This window comes from Sebastes fasciatus, chromosome 6 (assembly GCF_043250625.1).
Source record: "Sebastes fasciatus isolate fSebFas1 chromosome 6, fSebFas1.pri, whole genome shotgun sequence".
Lineage (NCBI taxonomy): Eukaryota > Metazoa > Chordata > Actinopteri > Perciformes > Sebastidae > Sebastes > Sebastes fasciatus.
Genome location: NC_133800.1, coordinates 5,675,542 through 5,697,913, shown reverse-complemented (window position 1 = coordinate 5,697,913; position 22,372 = coordinate 5,675,542). Strand labels below are relative to the sequence as shown.

General features: G+C 41.6%; 3 protein-coding genes across 5 annotated transcripts in view; 2 read left to right on the top strand and 1 right to left on the bottom strand.

The window, feature by feature from the left end:
• zdhhc8b (zDHHC palmitoyltransferase 8b) overlaps window positions 1–5,187 on the top strand; it is an 81,607-nt gene extending 76,420 nt beyond the window's left edge. The window contains exons 9-11 of one of the 3 annotated variants that reach the window (XM_074637309.1): window positions 400–506; window positions 687–1,759; window positions 2,318–5,187. In XM_074637309.1, the coding sequence (XP_074493410.1) occupies window positions 400–506; window positions 687–1,759; window positions 2,318–2,450 (1,313 nt within the window). In that variant the 3' untranslated portion in view covers window positions 2,451–5,187. Of the gene's footprint in view, window positions 1–396; window positions 507–686; window positions 2,080–2,317 lie in introns of those variants that run through there. The other 2 variants (XM_074637307.1, XM_074637310.1) reach the window with 2 other exon arrangements.
• Window positions 5,188–5,408: 221 nt separating this feature from the next.
• On the bottom strand, window positions 5,409–12,526 carry ranbp1 (RAN binding protein 1). The gene is made up of 6 exons (XM_074637313.1): window positions 12,368–12,526; window positions 9,097–9,230; window positions 8,827–8,984; window positions 8,050–8,178; window positions 7,252–7,320; window positions 5,409–6,634 (listed from the first exon to the last, which is right to left on the bottom strand). Exons 1-6 carry the CDS (start codon window positions 12,380–12,382, stop codon window positions 6,471–6,473), a joined length of 669 nt encoding a protein of 222 aa, XP_074493414.1. The 5' UTR covers window positions 12,383–12,526; the 3' UTR covers window positions 5,409–6,470.
• A 1,905-nt stretch (window positions 12,527–14,431) lies between these two features.
• Window positions 14,432–21,911, top strand: trmt2a (tRNA methyltransferase 2 homolog A). Its single transcript, XM_074637312.1, has 12 exons — window positions 14,432–14,590; window positions 15,104–15,740; window positions 16,776–16,884; window positions 17,822–18,003; window positions 18,128–18,242; window positions 18,339–18,454; window positions 18,565–18,676; window positions 18,840–18,962; window positions 19,297–19,372; window positions 20,472–20,588; window positions 20,674–20,770; window positions 21,504–21,911. The coding sequence occupies exons 2-12, from the start codon at window positions 15,118–15,120 to the stop codon at window positions 21,643–21,645; spliced, it is 1,812 nt and encodes a 603-aa protein (XP_074493413.1). The 5' UTR covers window positions 14,432–14,590; window positions 15,104–15,117; the 3' UTR covers window positions 21,646–21,911.
• Window positions 21,912–22,372: the final 461 nt, after the last annotated feature.

Below are 22,372 nucleotides of genomic sequence, written 5' to 3'. Positions count from 1 at the left end.
GGTTTCATGCTTTGGTCAAGGATAAGGTAGTTTGTTAAGGATAAGGTAGTTCGTCAAGGATAAGGTCGTTTGTTAAGGATAAGGTAGTTCGTCAAGGATAAGGTCGTTTGTCAAGCATAAGTTAGGTCCTCAAGGATAAGGCCACATCACAGCTTCAGTCCCAGAATGGGCTCAAACCGTCTGACTATCCAGCCACTCCAATTCATCTTGTAGGAACGGTGATGGTGTGGGTTTCAGAAGAATTCAATCCCTACAGCCTCTTTACTCTGATAATAGAATTCAGCTCTGAGGTCTTGTCCTTTCTCCCAGAACTGACTTTCAATCAGAGGTGGTGTAATAGTGTCATTTCTATTACCTGCACAGTGTTAACTCTGGTCTTCTTTCTGTGTGTGTTAGTAGATAGTTCTCTTTCTGGTAAGACCCACCCGTCCACTCCAGCCATGTACAAATTCAGGCCGTCCTTTGGCACCATGCCCAAAGTCCACTACCACACTGCTGGAGAGAAGGTAAGACATGATTTGTTTGGCGCTTATATATATGAGGTACATTCTTAATGTAGTATCATTAGTCAGATAGCCAGGGGGTTATTGCCAGTTGCAAAAGTTTCAGTAGCAGTTGTTAAGGACGAGTACTTCGTTCACATTTCTGCTAAAATGTGACGTGTTATTCTGCTGTTTGCTCCTCAGATTACCATGCCAGATGACCGGAAGACCTCGGCTATCTTGGAAGAGGGTGTCCGCGGTCACGACTACCGATCTGAGCCAAACCTGGACCTGCCCGAGTACACCAACGCTCCCCTCCACCGCACCTTCCAGTCCTCTCCCCTCCAGCTGGACGCTGACCCCATCACCTCCCGCTCTCTCAGCCTGAAGCAGGGTCACCGCCGGCCGGAGAAGGGCCAGCTCCCGGCCCTGCAGCCGCAGACGGTCACCTCCACCCCGTACAAGAGTGTCTTCTCGCCCAACACGCTCTCCAACCGTAACGGCAGCTTGTCTTACGACAGCCTGCTCAACCCCAGCATCTCCCCAGCCACTGCCAGCGAGTGCATGGCCCACCGCGGCATGCCGTCCATTGGGTTCCACTCGCCCTACCTGCCCACCAAAACGTGCCACATCCGGGAACCTGAAATGCAGAGGCACCAGGTCACCGCCACCTACAGTCCAGTGATGCCACCCAGGGGGATTGGCAGGCATTCCCCTCACCTAAGGGACAGGGACAGGGACCCGTCCCCGGTGCGCTACGACAACCTCTCCCAGACCATCATGGCCTCCATCCAGGAGCGAAAGGAGATGGAGGAGAGGGAGAAACGGCAGATACTGCATGGGCGCTCCCAGACCCATATCTATGCCCAGGACTCTGGCATGTTTGATGGGGGCTATGGCCTACCCCCAAATGCTTGCTACCCAGATGGGCCTCGCGGCCCCACATCCAGAGGTCCAACACCCCCGGCCTATGGAGGTTCCAGGGACAACCTGATGGGGGTCGGGCTGGTGAGCTACGGCCAACGAACCCCTGTGTTGCGCCATGCCGGCTCCACACTGGGTCGTGCCCCTAGGACTTCCTCCACCTCCCTGCACACAGATCACAGTAGCAGCAACAGCAGCCAGAGCAGGGCCACTTGCCCTGAGGGGCCCTATCGGTCCCCATCCCACCAGCCCCACTCCCCTGCTATGCCCCGATCCCCCTCCTACTCCCACCAGAAACTCTCCTACATCAGTGCCCATGAGAGGACAGAATCACCTCGTCCGGGGGGCCCAAGGTATGAATCGTAACGTTACCCCTGTGGAACTGCATGCATTGTACTGAGCGGAATGGGGACTGCTGGGCATTGAATGTATTCCCTCTGGAAACCCGGCTCCTTCTGCTGGACACAGCCAGCAATTCATGGGCACTAGTGTACTCGCCCTAACTCAGGCAACGTGTAGCATTTGTAAATGGTGTATGTCCAAATGTAATGTCCATTTATTCATGTTAAGTAACTGTCTGGTGTGAATTCTTATGTTCTGATTATATGTTTGCCTTTCTAGTAAAATATAAACTTTTGTATTATTTCACAAATGAATAAAGTTGTGTAACTCCTCTCATTTCTTTTTCTTTTGCATGCTTTTCACCTACTCGTCTAACATTTCCAAGTCTTTCGCCTCACTAACAAGTACACTTTCAACTAATCGTCCATGTTGCAAATCTTTTTTTTTGTCATTTAAAACCATCCAGACAACTAATCTGCATGTTGCCACAACCTTTATTTGTTTAGCTCGTGTTTTATCTCTTTGGTTCTGTGTTGAATCATTTTCCTTGTTCTTTTCTTTCCACTCAGAGAGGTCATGAAAGTTAACGGGCAGATGGACTGCCATCCCGGCACCCAGGGGTCCACCCTCAGCCCCAGTCGCCACAGTAACGTCAAAAAGGTGACGGGTGTAGGAGGCACCACGTATGAGATATCAGTGTGAGCAGGGACACCGCATCCACCTCCGACGACAACGACCCCCCCTGCCGCAAAGAGATTCTCTCCTCTCTGTTATTTTAGTGAAGTCTAGATAACAGCCAGTCAGCGGGGGCACGTGTTTTGGAGCTATTGTCCAATCAGAGGATCTGTCTGCCCTTGTGTGGGTCTGTCTAGCCTGTATGTGTTCGTACCGGAGGGGTTGCTTGTCAGTTGATTCCGCTGCAGGCTGTATGTGTGAGGAGTGTCTTGTCATTAACATTTTGTGGCTCATCATCTTAAGAGTGGACCGTCGATGTTAATACCGTTGTCTCTCAGCTGTGGTCATGAAGCGTACGTTGTTCCAAAATGTCACTCAAACTTTGCTCCAGCGAGCGCTGAAGGCTGAACAAAGAAAAAAACACTACCGATGAATTAAACACTGACATCCTCACTACGGACCTCTGTGAGAAGACTAACGTCCTTTCCGAGTCAATTGACCTCAAGAAGTCAAGGTGCTTCACATTAACTTGTACTGTTCATGCCGTCTCCAGCATATATGTTGGAGTTGTTCAGCTTTGAGAAGTGACGGAGGACCGATAGGTTAGATCAGCACCGACTGCATTTGCAGGCAACGCGAGATAAGTGAGGTGAGAAGCTGGGAGAGGGGAAAGTCATCGTACCATGTCTGATGGTTGCATTCGAAATTCATTGAGAAAAGCTTGCCGTTACTTAAAAATAAACTTCTTTGTCAAAAAGAAATTTCTCAGGAATGGATGCAACCAGCAGAGATGCTAGTTGATATTAATTCATACGTTATGAATGGCTCCTTCTTTGTCTCCGATTATTAGGGCTCGAGTATAGCTTAGCCCCCTTTATTCTCTTCACAAAGGTGCAGTACATCGTCATCGGCTTCTGTTTGTTTTAGTGGAGTTCAGTTCGGTGATTTCAACATGACACAAGTGCTGGCAGATACGTTAGCGTTCTGAAAGATCCGAATACCTCATCCCAAGAGTTCAGAACGAGTCCGGCCTTGCACAACCAAAACAACTTTCTGTTTATGTTTTGTTAAAAAAAAAAAAAAGAAGAAACATTGTTTAGGGTGTAAGTTGTTTGTGTTATAATCATAGGAATGGAAAAGTGTAGAGAAACAAGCCATTTGTCCCATGTAGTAACATGAAGGTCACCCATTCATTATTTTGTATTTTTTTTTAATGGCTTTGTTTCCTTTTTATATAGCCAACCTTTCAAAAGCTATGTTTGATACATCTTTTTTTATACAGATAATTAAGCCTGGAATGGATGTTTAATTTTGAGTGGAGTTTTTTTTTTTGTTTTGTTGATAAATTAGAAATTCAGTAAATAAATGAGGTCATTATAATGGAAATAAAGTAAATACAGCTTGCTCTACCTTGCAGTGTAAAGATGATGAAATGTTATTACAAGATATGAGATTTGAGGGAGTGAGATATTAAATTCACAATCTTTGATGAGTGAAGTCAGTCACTGACATGCCAATGTCAACGTGTGCTGTACACGAGTCAAGGATTGGGCTTGCCTTGAGATTTCATGCCAAAAGTGTCAACGCACCCCTTCATTTCTCAGAGACAGGGAATGGGTGACATCACTACCATGTCACAATGACATCACGGAGACTGAGCATGTCAAATCAATCCATTTGCAGCAGCTGTCTGGTACAGCTCCAGTATTACCCGCCACTCAGAGATGCAAAACTTTTGTTTTTATTTAGCTATTAATTGGAAAAAAAAAAGTCTCAGACCATGTATTATTTTCGACCATAAAAATGAGCTGATAATATCTCAGTAAGAGAAAGGTTTTTATTTATATTTTGCATCAACTGAATATGAAAAAAAAATGGATGTAGAGTGGTAGATTTGGTCCAGTTACATTTGCATGAAGAATAAACCATTGTTGCCTTTTGAGAGGAAAAGCTACTTTCATACACAATGAAATGTGGCTCGTTGAAATTGTACACTGAGATAATTAGAGCAGCAGATGGCAGGAGTTACAGACTGGATAAGAAAGTTCTGGAAGAAAAGGCCAATGTACAAGGTAATGAATGATCTCGCTTAATTATGAAATGACATCACTTTTTACAGGATCCGTTTTCTTCCCATATCTGATGCATTCATATAGATTCCTCTCTCCAGAGTGTAAAGGCCGGTAGCTGTGGTAGAGTCTTGCTTTCTGACAAGGTTGGATGTTATCGAAAACCTTCTGGTTAGTACGGTCTCCCTTTTAAGGTCTCACCCAGCTGCCTTACCATGAACACAGTAATGTGAAGTAACAGGATACTCTATTCAAGTCATGTATTTCTGAATTGTTAAAAGTTGTTTCTGTTGTGAGGCTGTGGTATACAGGGATACTTTTTTGGCAAATCTGATAGGTATTTTCCAGTTGGCTGTTCCACTGACACCCGTTAGAGTTGCCTGAAAATACCCCCCGTCTATCACGACCACGTATGAAAACACTATCGATGTCATTCCTCTTTAAGATGACTGCCATTAGTCCAATGTTCTTATTTTTGGGATGGACATCACTGCAGGTCAGGGACCATTCCTGACAGTAATCAATCAGCCACAAGCTGATTTTTTTTTTTCTTTCTGAAACTCAAATAGAAAGTTCAATATGTAATTAAAACATAGAATATACTATAAATGTACATGCGTTCCTATTTTTGTGAAGAGGAAATGTTTCCCAATGACCTGAGCAGAGTAAATAAAGTTTCCAACTCTTTGAGTGAATGAGATTGATTCTTGTGAATTAATGTGGAAAGTTTCTTTTATGGTCCATGGATGTTATTAAACAGTTAAGTTGATATTTTAAGTTATCCAAGCCTCTGTATGATTGATAGTTTGCATTTAACCAGTCACATGATCTTATATATATATAGAGCTGTATTGTTTATAACTGCACGTTCTCATTAGCCGTCCCAGGAAACAAGTGATTTTTATGAATACAAATGTGGTCTTTGACAGCTTTTATTCGAAGGTGGAGGAAACATGTCAATCATTTGAGTGCAAATGAAAAGCAACATTTCATCCATATACATGTATTTACAGATGCACTGGCACTTAGATGCACTTTAGAGGCAAAGTTAGGAACTCAATTAGTGGAAAGAAAAGGAAGAGGGTGGTGAGCACACAGATCAGATAGGGGCACACTCTGTTACATATACTCTACATGCTTCAAGTCTGGGAATGTTATGATCTAAAGAATACAAACAGGAACTTAAGCCAGAGCATAGCTGCACCAAACTGATGAACCGTTGACTTTGGACTTAATGAGTTTCAGAGAATTCAAACAAAAAGGAAACAAAATATTGAAATGCTTAGCTAAGTGCATCTGATCTCCTATCAGTCAGCCATCAGTGGACGCTGCGATCTGCAGCACACCATCTGATGCCCCTCAACTGTCTGGAGTGGATTCCTCTTCTAGTCAAGTTCCCAACAGAACTAATGAAAGAAGGAACCATGAAAGAACTACTTCTACAAGGCATCCACTGAGAAGTCTTCGCATTACTTGCTGTTCCTAACAGTGGAAGCGTGGACAGGCCCACTGAGATGCATCATGGGATTTTATATGTATAATGCACCTCCAATAATGCCTGGTCCCTGACCCTGTGCTGCTAAACAAGCAGGCTACATTATCCTCTCCTCCTACAAACAAACTCTGCTTCAGAATAACAAAACAAAAAAAATACCCCAATGTGGGAATTATCACTATCACAAGCCTCTTTTCAGTTTTTCAAATGTAACATTGAACTGTTGATGACGAGGATGGAAGGCGTGGCATTCCATGGTGCAAAGAGGGGAAAGGGAGGGGGTGGGCTTCTTTTTTTATCATAAATTCGCTATCTTGTAATTTCCCCCCCAGTGGCATCAAGGACTTGTGATCTTGAGGCAAAACAGATAATAAAAAAAAAAACTAATAATATGCAAGTGTCCAAATTCAGTTCATTTAGAGTCTATTGTAGAAAAAGAGGAAAACTGATAAATTGAAGATCAGCAAAGCGAGTTCTTGGTTCTCAATTCTTCTCCTCAGCCTTCACCTCCTTTTTCTCATCTTCTTTCTTCTCAGTCTTCTCAGTTTTCTCAGTTTTGACCTCTTTCTTCTTTTCTTCTGACGCCTTGTCTTTTACGGAGAGCTCCTCCAGCTTCTCTGCCACTTTGTTTGCGGTATCAGTGTTGCCTGTGGCAAAACAGTGAAATGCACAGTCAAAAAAAAAGCTGTCCAAGTTTGAACACAACTCAGTTGCACGTCTTCGGCTCGCCCAGCATGCAAGTTAGTCTTTACAGAAAACATTCCTGCTATTTTTGCATCTCAACTAACTCAATATCCCACCTCTTCATACAGCCACTAGATGCAATTTATGATTTTAGGAGGGCCGTTTGACCTTTCGCCAATGTGATCATACTAGAAAACAGTGTTAACCTGTGATAAATCTGAATTGTAATGTAGCAGAACATACCGACACCAGCTTTTGAGAAAGCCAGTAAAGTGTTACATTCTGCACGGTCATGTAGCAGACAGAAAAAGTTCCAGGCTGGAGTGAACAGCGAGTAACAGAGTATGAGTCTGCATAGTCCTGAAACTTGTCATGCAAGATGTAATGTTGCCCCTACTTTGAGTTGTATTTAAAACATGTCTTAATACACGCTCAAACCCAAGTAGAGCAGTGTGTTGGGGGCCCTGAAAATACTGAATAATGGCATGTTACCACGTAAAATGGATTACATTTGTTGAGAAACATGTTTCATCCAACATGCATCTCATCCAAATATGCCTCAAGTTTAAGATTCATGTACCTGTTCCATCTAGAGATTTTCTGATCTCCTCCTTGCACTCGTCAAACTTCCCCTTGAACTTCTGAGCATCTGTAAACAGAACAGAGTTAGTGTATATTCACATCGACATGCTGTTGTATGTTGGCTAATGCGGTATGATTAAGCAGCCTCACTGGCCAACAGGAAAACCTGGAAGAAAATAGCTACTGGAAGTTTGTTGCCTTAAGTTTAGATGCAGAAAACGGGCTTCTTACAGCGGTTTGTCACTTCAGTGTGATGATCACACTGTGTAAGTCTGTAAATCGCTATTAATATTTAAAATCAAACTATTCTTGACTGATCAGAACTTTTGTAATTAAGGATCATTAGACCTTATTTATTATATTTATTTATTGACACCTTCACTGTAAGGTTTATCAAGACATGCCACAATGATGGTGAATATATTGTCTTTCTAGAAACATAAATGCACTCTTATTCAATGAAAATAAACAAGGTTATTTGAAGGGGGAACATGTTTTTAATCCCATGTCTTATCTAGCCTATGTATTGTTTTAAATTATAATATAATTATATATATATATAAACAAAAATAACTCTAAAATAACAAAACATGTGTCACTAGACTCAAATCAAGTGAATATACTAAATCAACTCAACTTCTAAAAGCGCTATATAAAGATAATTCATTCAATTAAGACAGTAAATGTGGGGGACATCACCTCTCAGCTGAGCGCACACACACATTCCATGAACATAAAAAAAGCAACATTTGGCAAAAGTGAGTTGTTTGCGTCCCTGTTATGTATAATGACTTACTTTCTGCATTTAAAAAGCGTATTGCCAGGAGTTCAGGTTTGGGGCTTTCGTCAGCGTAATCTGCTAGTGTGTTCCACACCCATGCCCTGTCACAGCCAGCGTTGGGCTTCAGCTCCATGCTAGGCATAACTGTAGTTCACAAGAGGGGGAATAAGGTTAAAACATGAAGGCACAGATATCAGCATATACACTGTATGATATCATCATATTCAGTGGTTGCACAACCATTAGCTGGACATGGCTGGACTGCTTTTGCTAACGGCTAATCGTATAATCTAAACATTTTGATTAGTTTGGTGCCGTTTCTGTTCTTCTTACCAGAACCTGTAGTCCATGTTTACCTACACTTGGGAAAACTAATAATCCTGTTAGCAGGCACCATAAGCTTGTCTTGTCTTATGTTTGGAGGAATACAAATATTCAATATAAAGCACTTATCTGAGCAAATCTGCTACTCACATAAATGAGAGGCATCCTTAGTCAACCCGTGAACATAATCATCATAGTTTAGGATGTCGATGATAACTTCTCCATCGGTGAGAACACAAAGATGGTGAGCACCAGTTTGCCAAGCTGCAGGTTGCAGTGCAATAACAAGACTTCCTCCCCTGTTGCCTCACCTACAGTTCAATGCTTACCACTAATACCACAGACTTGAGGTTTCTGCAGATACACTGAAACATTTAAATATTATGGTGGGGGGCGTGTTGACCAAGTATCTGTAGTTCAAGTACCTATGTGTACAACAATTAAATGATATGTGTCAACTTGACTCACTGTGATGATTGGCACAAATCTTCAAGGTTCGGTCTCTCCTCATCAGGAGGCGGATTGTGCCCTTCTCTCTGTGTTTCAGCAGCTTGACGTCACCGGTTCCTCTCTCCTTCCACTCTGGTGGGTCGTTCTCGGAGGCAAAACGATATAGTTTAGCCCGCCTGGGAAAGCAACGGTATACTAGCTTACATATACAATGTATTGTCTTTTCAAACGGTCAGCAAAATGCATATTAGATCACATATCACAAAGAAATCTATTAAAACAACTTACATTTTAAAGAGTTCCTCCTCATCCTCTTCTAATGTTTTCACATCCTGCTCAGGAAGGGACACGATGGGCTCAAACTGGGGATCATGATTAGAGTCCTCTACAGCATCTGCAGTGGTGTCGGGCTCTTCCTGGTCCTAAAGGGAAAAGCAATGGACGCGTTAACTCAAAGTAGGGCTGGGCGACGTGGCCTCAATCGTCTATAACGCATATAGGTAATTTCATATCTTGATAATGACATATATCACTATATAGCATATTTTGGCAATTCAATAAATAAATAGTCTTTATGAAATATTGACATGGTAAAGCCTATTTTGTATACTCCTGTGTGAATTAAATACTTGACAAAGTGCTGAGTATTTTTCTCATTTTAAAACCTTAAAACAAATAAGACTGGGGCGATTCGTCGACGTAATCGATTACGTAAATACGTCGATTTACGTAACTTGCGTCGACGCATCGGATGACGTAATGAAAATGCGCTGCACCAGGTCCGAGCATGGATTCTGATTCCCCCAGAGCGCAAGAAGCGTCAAAAAACCTCTCCAACGTTCATCAAAGGTGTGGGAACACTTCAAACAGAGACCCAACAATGTGGTGCTCTCTAAGTTGTGCAGGATGGAGATGGCGTACCACAGCAGTACAAGTGCAATGCACCATCACCTGACAAGAAGGCATCCCAGAGCGCTGCATGAAGAAGACAGCAGCAACACACCGCCGTAAGTCCCGTTTACCTTTTCATCACCCAGGTATGATATATTAAGATTGTAAAAGCGCGGCTGTGTTTCTGTTAGCAGTAGTCATTTAAAGTTTGTTTTTAAAATGTTTCTTTATCACCACCATGTTAAAAGTATTTTATGGACCACTGTTATAGTAACGTAACGTAACGTTACACTACGCGTCATCTAATGTTGTTATTCGGCCTTTTATTTTTTCTGTTTACTTTAACGGCGATGTACGGGTGAGAAAATGGCTTAAAGTAACGTTACATATTGTTCTACAGTCTTTGACTGTTAGTCTATAAATAGTTTCAATTATTTCTCTTTCTCCACACTGATGCAAAAGTACATTTGCTAGTGTTTATCTTAACTGCATATTATTACAGTGATCAAATAAATCCATGTCTAAACCATTTTAAGTTTTAAGTTAAGTACTTAAGTAAAAATACTGATGAGAATTATTATTATTATTATTAGCCTAATGTCATAACACAACAGTGCTGTGGAAATTAGACCCGTTTTAAAATGTGCCACTATTATCATTATTCTAATGGGCTCTTCTGTGTCTGTTTTTCAGGATGAGACAAAGCAGAGTGGAGGACTTTTTCTACAAAAATAACATTGCACTTTATTCCTTTTACATGAATTTACAATACAAGCTCTTGTTTTAATTTTATTTTGGAGAAATTTTATGTTGGACTGAAAACAGATTACCAGCAAAGACTGGGATATTTTTTGTTGTGAAATAATGCCATAATAATATTCTTGTTTTATGTATATGTTTATAAGAGAAGATATTTGAATAAAGTATTGAAATAATGAGTCAAGTTTTTGATATTTATTTATTTATAAAAAAAATATTTCTAATAATTGATGAATTAGTCGTTAGACTAATCGAAAAAATAATCGTTAAAAAAATAATCGTTAGGTGTAGCCCTAAAAACAAGCAAAATGAAGACAACAGTTTTAAGTGAAATTGTAGAGGAAACAGAAATAAATACAGGCCTAGCCTTTATCGCAATAGAAACAATATAGAAAAATATATACGACAGACATTTACATATAATTTTGACGATGTATATCGCCATATTGCCCAGCCCCAAATCAATGCAATACATTTCCACTTATCTGTGTCTGACAATCAGAGTAAGTTAAAGTAATTAACACAGTGGTATGGGTCAGTGGGATTCTTTAAAACTCACTGGAACAAAGTGACTTCGGACAGTTGACCAGTAGGCAGTGGATGCTTCAATGGAGGGATTTAAGAGCTCATTGGTTAAGTATAGCTTTTGTATGAGAACTGGCAAAGCCTTTAGTAAATCGCTATTGCTGAGCCAAGCATCTTTAATTCTATTTGGGGGTTGCATGTTATCACGTTGATGTGCATGTGATTAAATGTACACCACTAGAGCACATCATATTCTGCATACTAAAAAGGATAAAGACTGCTATCCAGTTCGTGACCTGTGACAAAGTGTGAGCGAATAACTGGATGTACAGTATAATTTTGCGGACAAGAAAGTGATCATTGAGCAAACGCGGGAGGCTTTCCTTTCTTCGGGGTGGTAACCCTGTGATCTACCACATCATGCTTCACTAGTTCTTCACTAGTTCGCTGTCTCCGCTGTGACTGAGCTAAAGGGAGGTTTACTGACGTTAAATGCAATAACGGTATAAATAATGTAATAAAGGTCACCGGCTTGAATGATTAGGTGGACATAGTACACGTTTGATTTGGTCGCAGTTGCATTTTACTTCATTAATGTTAACAAATAGTTCACTTTGTTCCCGTAAAACAACTCATTGTGAAGTTGCCTAGCTGGCTAGCGTCAGTTGGTGGACGAGGCCTCCTTCCACTAGCATGTTAGCAACGAGCTAACGCTAACAGTTAGTCTTTACCGGCGTGTCGTTCACTAACACTGCATGTAATCTGACATTACTGTAGGCGACGTGGTTGTTGGGCTAACTGCAGCCAGTGTAACCTGGTTACTGCTAACTGGCCGGTAATACGCAGTCACTGTCTGCAGCGCGATGCTAGTGAAGCTAACAGTAGCCAACAAATGTTAGCAACTGTTGTGCTAGCCAGGCAGACAAAGAGCAGCTAACCTCGTTGTCTCTCCGGCCGGCTGGTTACATCCAGATCATTCAACACAGCGTTCACATCGCTGTTTAGTTCAGTCGTTAGCAGTGTCGTGCACATTGCCTTCCCAGCTAGCTCATGCTCAGTGTCTGGTGCTAATGTTAACATGCTGGCTGCTCACTGCTCACTACTCTAGAGCTCGTTAACCCTGAAGAAACGCGTTTAGAGTATAACATCTAGCTCAGGACATTTATATCTGTCCGTCAGAATTTGCTTCAACTTCCATGCCATCCTGCGGCCTTGAAAACGCACAACAATGAGCTCCTCTAGCAGCCCGGCAGACATCATCATTGTCGCAGCTTCCTTTACAAACGTTGACGACATTACCACATATAAAACACAACGTTTGACACTAAATTCAGATTTCAATGCGAACATGACACCTTAGATGACTTAAAACGCGTGAGCTCACCTTCGGGTCTGCCATATTAATGTAGATGTTTGTAGATGATGGAAGTAGTTTGATAGATTCAGATGCCGTTTGTTTCCACCTCAGCTCAGCTGCTCGCACTTCCTGCTGCTGCAGCTTCGCGCGCAGAATTTCCTACGTATGCCCGCGCCCACATTGTGACAGCGTGCGCACCCGCACCGCCTCTCTCTGCCTATATCACACATGACAGGAAGCTGTTTCTATCATAAACCTTCTATCAATTGATTATGGATTGAAAAAAAAACGTTACAACTTGTAATGTATCAATTACAAAATTATAGGCTTTAATATATTGGAATGTAAAATTTAGGTGCAAAATTTTAGGATGTACACAGCCCCCCCCCCCCTTCCCCATATAAGGTCCTTGTGCCAGTCTACAGATTTCAATAGTCTTACATGGCAGCCTGAGTGACAGCAACTTTTCTTCTTTTCTTTTCTTTCCTTTAATGCATTATTTTGGTTTATGTATTATGGTTTGTCATTATTTATATGTGTATGTATACATGCGTACAGTATATGGGTATGTGTAGGTGTGTGTAGGTATACATACGCCTTCCCGATTTAGTCACTATTATTATTGTTATTTCTTTTATCCATTTATTTATTTATTTTTTGTTTTCCCTTCTCTGGGATTATTTAATGTAATTCCATGTGTACACTGACAAACTTTCCGTGTGTACCACATTATCTCCATCATTACAAAGAGGAACAGGGGGGGCGGGTTAGGAAATACGGGTCTAGGATAAAACTGTTTCAAACATGTAAAATATTGATTTATTTGTAGTTGTACTGCTTCATTGTACTTTTTGTGCCAATAAAACATTTGAACATGAAATTTTAGGATGCTCTATCCATAAAAAGAAAAGAATAAGTAAAACTGGGCATTGATATAAGTAAAACCACTGTTGTGCAACAAAGAAATGTGTGTGCGTGTCTTCAGATTTTTTCAGTGTTTCATTATTAGGCTACATATTATGTTTTTTAGATTGATATTACTGCTGCATTAATGTGTGAGTTGCATTTTACTGCTGTAGATGTTTATGTTTGTGCTCATTTTAACTGTTTGGTAGTTTAATTTACAGCCATGCATCTATATATCTATATCTACATCTATCATATGTTTGTAATGTCACTGTCCTGTAAAAAAAAAAGTCAACTTTTCACAAGCTCAGAGAAACAAACCCTGTTTTCAGCTTTGTGACGATGCATTTTCCAACTGATCCAAGAGTCTTTTAAACAGTTTATCTTAAGAAGTAGGAGACTTTTCACAACACACAGGCTAGGTCAAAATCTTGGGTCTCAAGCTCCTTCCAACAATGCTAATTAAATATGTATAAAAGAAAATCATACAAGTAAAAAACAACAACGAGAATCTATGACATAAATAGTGTAAGTTAGACTATAGTGATAAAATATAACATACATAAATATGAAATAAAGCAATATAAATTTGTGGTAGACAGTAATTGTAAATGGATAAGCTGAATGTAAACAGGAATGTAGTAAATATATATGCATAATGAGGAGTGTATATACATATATATGTGTGTGTGTGTGTTTATTAGGGCGGTCAAAGTTAACGCGTCAGCGTGCAAATTTGTTTAAACGCCATTAATGCCAATGCCATACTAGCTTGTCACGAAGGAGGCTAGGTAACACTAAATTCTGCTGAGGAAAAAATGGAAATGGATTCTACGGGTACCCACGAGTCTCCCCTTTACAGACATGCTCAGTTTTCATTATCAGGTAATAATGCAGTGTGGCCTGATGGCTTCTGTCATGTCAGTTTATAATGTGCCGTAGTGGTGCTTATAGTAGGCCTACCGTATTAACAAAACAATTTCAGGGGTAAAAATGAAGTCACATTTTCTCTTAGGGACAAATAATAATAATGATGATTTTCTGCTCAGATGCAGTTCACCATTAACAGAAGAAAGAAGAAGAAAAAGAAGGGGAAACCTCACGAGATAGTTAAGGTTAGGATAGGTCGCCGGGCAGCGAGTCTCGCGAGAATTCGTGCAGATCTCAGATCAGATTTCGCAATTTGCGGGTTACCGTTTAGACTGTTTTTGGCTTGCTGGCTCGAGCCCCGAAATGACGTCTACCGCTTTAAATGAGTTCACGCGACACGTGGTTATATGAACATGGCGGCGCCCTGTACATCTCAGTGAGAAGTGGAATAGAAAGTAAATATAAGAAGGAAAGGTAGGTGAACAACACGGTCTGAATGTGTCCGCTGCTGCTATTTAGCACGACAGGAACCTGTAAACTGTTAGATATTAAAACGGATAACATGGAGAATCGTTTTCTTTAAACAAGAAGACAGAACGCAACTTCAGTGCGCGTTTCCGCTCAGCCTTCAGCTAACATCTGATGGAAGTCTTTAAGCATGACATACAGCCACAACTCGAGTCTGTAGAAGCATTTCATGCACTTACATAAAAGCTACTTTAAAATGTAAATGTTCCTTTTTCATTTTCACCGTTACATATAGACTTGTAAGTGAATTGTAACTGTTGTTAAAAGTTACAATGTCTCCAAACTAAGTTTGACATTTAAGCACAATTTGTCCAGCTATCAAGTTATTTCATTATAAAAGAATAGTTAAAAAACAAGAAATAGTGTCTGGTAACATTGACAAGACTGTTTTCACATATGTTTTGTGTTTTTGAATGTCAGATCAGTTTCAGTCTGCTAATGAGATTGTTAATTTTACAGCATCAACAGAGAAGATGGCAGATGTTAGTGGCAGCCCAGTGGCTGATGCTCCACCCTCCAAGGAGGAGAAGCCTGATGACCTCCCCAAAGACTCCAACAACGATGATGTCACGTCTGACGTCAAAGCTGAAGGTGGCAACGAGGCAGCCTCTGACTCCAACTTGTACCGCTACATCAAAGAGGACCTCTTCACATCCGAGATCTACAAAGTGGAGATCAGGAATCTCCCCAAGTTCACCGGCTTCAACGACCTGAAGAAGTTCCTGGCCAAACACAGCCTCAACCCGCACAAGATCAAGCTGTTCGGCAAGCAGACGTTCGCTTTCGTCACCTTTAAGAACGAGGAAGAGCGCGACAAGGCCATGAAGATGGTTCACGGCATGCAGTGGAAGGGCCAGGTGCTGAGCGTCAGGCTGGCCAAACCCAAAGTAGACCCCATCCTGAGGAAGAGGAAGCAGGAGGAGGGAGAGGGCGCAGGAGGGCAGCCCCCATCCAAGCGGACGGAGGGGGACGAGGAAGAGGAGCCGCTCAGTGTCCAGTTAGCCAACGTGGTGACTCCTCTGTGGAATGTGCCTTATGAGGAGCAGCTGAAGAGGAAGGAGCAGGAGGTGGTGGGGGTTCTGCAGAGGCTGGCCAAGTGAGTGGTGTCATTTTATATAGAGTCTGATCCATCCATACATCCATACATGTAGTACAATGTGTGTCCATAACAGATCTGCTGCAGGTGTTGTTACAGTATCAACACTGGATTTTGACCAAATATAGGCTATTGAGGGCCAATACCATATTTGTGGAAGCTCCTGCAGTATTCAGTGTCCACATTAAATAACTTTAAAGGTTCTCTATATGATATGCAGAGCATTAATATAGCAGCAAGCAACTATTGTCTATGTAAAGATATAGAGGAGTAATGTCTACCTGAGCATAGGATGAAGTCGCTGTCCCTCTGTGTGTGTTGTAGTCCGAGCTTCTCCGTGCTTTGTTTCCATGTAGAATAAGGAATCAAAATGACACATTTGATGTGCACACATGCACGGGGGGTTCTGTGGTTATTTTACAACAGTCTGGCTGGTTGCACAAAATGTAACCAGCGGATCTGCCGGGCCCGTGCGTAATTGTGGCTTGACAGTGCGCAACATCACTGCAGCGGGATGCGCTGTGCTGGGTCTCTATACACTTATCTCGTGCGCACAAATTTGTAAATTGTGGCCTCAGTATATAGGCTGTATTTTTTTTTTCTGTATGGCCACTCTCGGGCTCCGTAATAATGAGTGGGACAGAACACGATAAACGTCTATGTAAGTATAATAATATATTGTCATTGTTATTTTAATTGTGTTGAAAATCGGGACATTCGAGTATTTTACAGAAATTTGTCGGGACTCGGGACACCCAGCTTGAAACTGGGACAATCCCAGACATCTGGTCTCCGTACTTTTAGTGCATGTGAGCGTGCCCCACTGGCTAGCTCATGGCTGTCGCTCTGCACTTCTCTCATACGGCGGTTACAGATGATAACGCCGTCCCGACAGACGCAGTCGTCATGGAAGTGTAGCCCCCACCCTCCGGTTTCCCCCAGGTTAAAACTGTTGGCTCTGTCAGCAATTTTGCTGTTTTATGTACTGTTAGCGCTGTTGGCACCGATACAAATACTCCACTGTTTCTTTTTCAGAGAGATTGGCAGCACCAACAAAGCCATGTTGCCGTGGCTGTTTGCGCAGAAAGGGAAGTACAACAATATGTGTTGTTCTCTGGAAGCTATCCGACCATCTCCTACACAGGTACATGTTGGTCTAACTCATTTCACATTTTGCTGTCATACTTTCATAAAATACATACTGCTCTATTAGAGATTGGTGTTTTAAAATAGACGGTATCCAGTATGTATCAATACATTTTTGAGAACTACAATAACCTAATTGTGTGCTGTCAGGCACTTTGTACAACACATTCCTTTATCTTTCATAACACTTAAAGCTCTTATTGATAAAATTTTTATGTAGACAAATATTTTTTTCAAAATAATACATCCACAGAGCTTTTAGAAAGGTGTCGAATAAAAATATGGCTTTTCCTGAAAATAAATTATTACAATTGTGAATTAATCATTTAAAAAATGTTGGCGGGTCCAAAATTTGTTTATCTCTGTGGAAGATATCTGATGTTTGGTTCCCACTTCTAACAAGGCTTGTGAGCCAATAGTAAAGTATCTCTGGGTTGTCAGTTAGTGTGGAAAGAAACGGATAAATGGCTCAGATTGACGGTAAATGCCTGGCAACGACATCTTTGTGTCAAAAATCTTTGTAAAGTGAATGTCTTTGTGTCATATACATGACACAAAGATATTCACTGTACAAAGATATATGACAAAGTGAATATATGTCATATATCTTTGTGTCATATGAGCCAATAGTGTAATGACATTGGTATCATGTGTCAGCCATCAAGTTGCCAGTTAGTGTGGAAAAAAACGGATAAATGGCTCAGATTGACGGTAAGTACCTGGCAACTACTTGTTTTGAAGTGAATGCAATAGAACGGGGGAGGGAGAACGCAACATCTAGTGGCTGAATATTATCAATGTTATCAATAGCACCTTTGTGATCTGAGTTAATGTTTTACACCTTGTGATGCAGTAGTGCCCCCACCCCCCCACACCCCACCATATATCCTATATCCCCTAATCCTGTTCATATTTCTCTACCTGTATCATGGCAGACGGAGTACAGAAACAAGTGCGAGTTCCTCATTTCAGTGGGAGCAGACGGTGAGGATAAGACCATCGGTTTCCGCCTGGGAAAATATAAAGGCGGCTCCTGTGCTGTGGTGGGGCCGGCCGAGACGAGCCACGTCTCCGCCGAGGCCAAGAGAGTGGTCAGCGAGTTTCAGAAGTTCATCAGGTATCATCACATGGTCATGATAGTCCACAACAAGAGAGAAACTTAAAAAGTCTTTACACACACACACACACACACACACACATTTCCTCCATTGCATTTAATCTCTCCATTATTTTGTACATAGGACAACATCATACTCTGTGTACAGTCCTGAAACGTATGAAGGACACTGGAAGCAGCTGACCGTCAGGACTACGAGAACCAAACAGGCCATGGCTATGGCGTTCTTCCACCCGCAGGTGAGGAGGACATGTTCTGTTTACAAGCTGTGTGTGATCCCGTTCCAGTTAGATTTCTCCTTTTGATGTCTTTTACTTGTTTTAATGTGTCACTAGAAACTTGAAGAAGAGGAAGTCAGTACATTAAAGAGCTCCATGAAGAAGTACTTTACAGAAGGAGAGGGGAAAGACAGCGGAGTAACCTCTCTTTACTTTATTAGAGAGGGTCAAAGGTAAGAAACAAATCCTGACGCTCCATCTGACGATATCAGAAAAAGTGCAGTGGAGAGCAGACTATTACAATCTGTAAATACTGCAATAAATTAGTGTTTTTCCTTCCCAGGACTTCCCCTAACCTAGAGGACTTGCCCTGTGAGCATGTGGCCGGAGAGGGCAGCATTCACGAGGAGCTCCTGGGCCTAAAGTTCAGAATATCTCCTCATTCCTTCTTCCAGGTAGGAAACATTTACCTCAAAGATTTCCAGCACATTCATATAAACCTCTGTGTTTACTTTTGGAGTTGTGTATTGCTTTTTACAACACAGAGCTGTGGTTTCTGTCTTAGTGTCACAGCTGTAAAGCCTCTATATAAAACTGTGTCTGTGTGTTACCTGGCAGGTGAATACAGGAGCTGCAGAGGTGCTGTACTCTGCTGTGGGGGAGTGGGCCCAGCTGGATCAGGACAGCACCGTACTGGATGTGTGCTGTGGAACAGGAACCATCGGCATTTCTCTGGCCAAGGTGACATAGTTTTCTGTAACCGAAACTTAACTATATTTTGATAAATTACAACTGACAGGAGTCAGTAACAGATACTTACTTAATCTTATTTCTCATCCTTTTTGTTATTTTCTTTACTTATAAGATTACTTTTTTGAAGTGCCGCAAAGAATAATGTCATGCAAGAGTACATTCAAGTCCTAACTTCTTCTCACATACAGTGACCTCTGCACTATTTTAAATAGCTGTATCAGGGTTTGTACAATTATTGGCAAAGGATATACCTTTTTTTCCTTCTGGTCTGAAAATGGAGGTTCTGGCAGTTTTTGACATTATTGCTGACTTTTGTCTCTAGAGGGTAAAGAAGGTGATTGGGATCGAACTGTGCCAGGAAGCCGTGGAGGATGCCAAAGTTAATGCAAAGCTCAATGGTAAGAGGCCAGATGGCATCAAACTACAACCAGTGATTTATGTATAAAGTGTGAATATTCATAAATGTAGGCCAGTCAGTAATGACCATAGACTGTATATACTGTAAGTGGACGTAGTCACCGTGACGTCACCCATTGGTTTGTGGACTGCCGTTTTGAAGCCTGGAGTTCGGCATTTTAGCCTTCGCCATCGCCATGTTGTTTTTTTGCAACCAGAAGTGACATGAGAGGGTGGAGCTTAGTACAACTGAACGCTGAAGAAGACATTTTCAGGCAAACAAAAATGTTATAATTAATTTTCATGAACTGTAAACACACTGTGAAGGGGTTGAAGACAAAAACACGAAAAACACCCAGACTGGACAACGTCGTGGTAGCGACCTGTCAATCACCATTTAGCCCCGCCCTAAAGCATCCCCTGCTTTATGGTCTATTTGACTCTAAATGGGACCATAATTTACTAAATGAACATCATGCTGTATTGAAGAAGACTTGAAACTAGTGATTGAGACCATAAGCTCATGTTTACAATGTTTACTGAGGTAATAAATTAAGTGAGAAGTAGGCTCATTTCCTCACAGACTTCTATACAATCAGACTTCTTTTTGCAACCAGAGGATGTTAGAAAGAATGCTGGATGTTAGAAAGAATGCAAGTTTAAGGCACTTCAGCATTGTCTTCACTTCTCAGACCCTGGAGGTTGCCCACTGGTAATGGCAGGGTTTAAATTAATAGATGTTCATTCAACAATTTCCCCCGGGAAAAATAAAGTTCTGTCTTATCTGATCTAATTTTGTGTTCATCTTTTCGTGTGACCATTTTTTTTCTACAGATTTTTGGGAAGTATTCAGTGTTTCCCCCTTAATGTTCTTCTTGTCGGTGTGTAAAGAGCATAAAGTTTGTGATAATGGAACTTATAAAGATGGTGTTGATAAGTTGGATCTGTTTAGTTGATAGTGGTAGATGGGTACTGTGCAGTCCTGGTGTCACAAAATGACCTTTTTGCGAATTCGATCCTCTAATTTAGTTCATGACTAGCCCAGTGTGATCAACTAAGAGTGCATGTTTGAACAGTTTTTCATTTTGTTTGTATTTCAAGGTCTGAGTAATGTTGAGTTTCACTGTGGAAAAGCTGAGGATGTGTTCCCCAACATTCTCAATGCTCTCGTGGCACCCAACCTCACAGCCATTGTGGATCCACCGCGGGCAGGCCTGCGTGAGTAAACATCCAAAACCATGAAAATGCATTTCGCTCACTTCAGGATTTGTCACACATTTAGGTTTTTGTCTTAATTAAACAGATTCCAAGGTGATCCTTGCCATCAGGAGGGCAGAGCATCTGAAGAGGCTGGTTTATGTGGCGTGCAATGCGAAGGCAGCCATGAACAACTTCATCGAGTGAGTCATTGTGTGTTTTAATTTGGCTGTTTTAAAGCAGCAGTTATGATGAAATCAATTTGCTTGTGGGCATCAGCTTTATTAAAGGTACAGTGTGTGGCATCTAGTGGTGTCGTCGCAACTGAGCACCCCTCCGCTCACTCTTCTCTTTCCAAGACTGTAATGTGAGCCACCGAGAGCAAAACCGTGGTAACGCCGGTCGCCTCACTCAGAGGCCGTACTTACCATAATAACACTACTTTAGGAGAAGTCAGATGGCGGCTGGCGGTACCACGGTTTTGACCTCTGCGGCTCACATTACCGCAGTTTCACAAGCGTGTCGGAGAACTACGGTGGCCTTCAGGTAATGTAAAAACGAGAAAGGCTCTCTTTAGAGCCAGATGTTTGTCCGTTCTGGGCTACTGTAGAAACATGGTGGAGCAATATGACTGACTCTGTGAAGAGGACCTGCTCCCTATGTAGATATGAAGGGCTCATTCTAAGCTAACGAAAACACAACGATTCTTCATTATTCAGGTGATTATACACTAATGAAAACATAGTTATGAATGTTTTATTCCATTTCTACTAATAGATCCCCCGAAATGTTACACACTGTTCCTTTAACTGACTTGTGAAAGAGAAAACAAAACCTTGAATAAATATTTCTACTGTCATATCGGATATCATTTTTTATAAAGGTGTACAATTTTCTAAAATAGTAAATCTCATGTTGGAACATTTTATGTTTCAGTCTGTGCAGAGCACCATCCAACAGAGTTCACGGGGCGCCGTTCCGTCCGGTGCGAGCCATGGCCGTGGATCTGTTCCCTCAGACCATGCACGTTGAGATGCTTCTGCTGTTGGAGAGGGTGGACTACAACTCCCAGCATTAGCAGACCAGCAAGCAATAAGGAAGAGACGGGGGTCTTACCTTTTAGAAACAGGCCCTGGGCTTTGATAGGTAGCATGGGCTAAATGTATGCACACACACACAGAACTCCAAGGAGCCTTTGGAATTAATATTAAAAGCATTTTTTTCTGTTTTTTAAGTAATCTGCAAGGCCTTATAGTCTTAACTGTAAAGGGTCAGTACATCCAAATGTCTTATTTTGTAATGCAATATAAATTTTTGCTTCAAATAAACTTGGTGTTAATACAGTATGCATTGCACAGTGTTTGCTTAACTCGGCTTTGTGGACTGTCTGTTTCCTGCATCTCTTGATACATTGTTCAACTGTTAGTGAGGGCAATGCCGCACAAGTGGGTACTATGGAGTAAATAGCTTAACCCAGGGGTGCCCAATACGTCGATCGCGATCTACCGGTCGATCGCGAAGGTAGTGTGGGTAGATCGCATGGCATTTTAAAAAAAAAAAAAAAAAAAATTTTTTTTTTTTTAAATAGACGTCAAGCCAACAAATTGCAACACTGTTTCACCTGAACTCATCTGGAGTAGAGGATGATATTTTGACACTACAAGCTGACATTCAGTCCAGGGCTCATGGACAGTTCTGGAACTTACTCACAGAGGAAAAGTACCCCAACATGAGGAAATGTGCTACCTCCTTGACTGCATTATTCGGCTCCACTTATTTATGCGAGTCAGCCTTTTCCCACATGA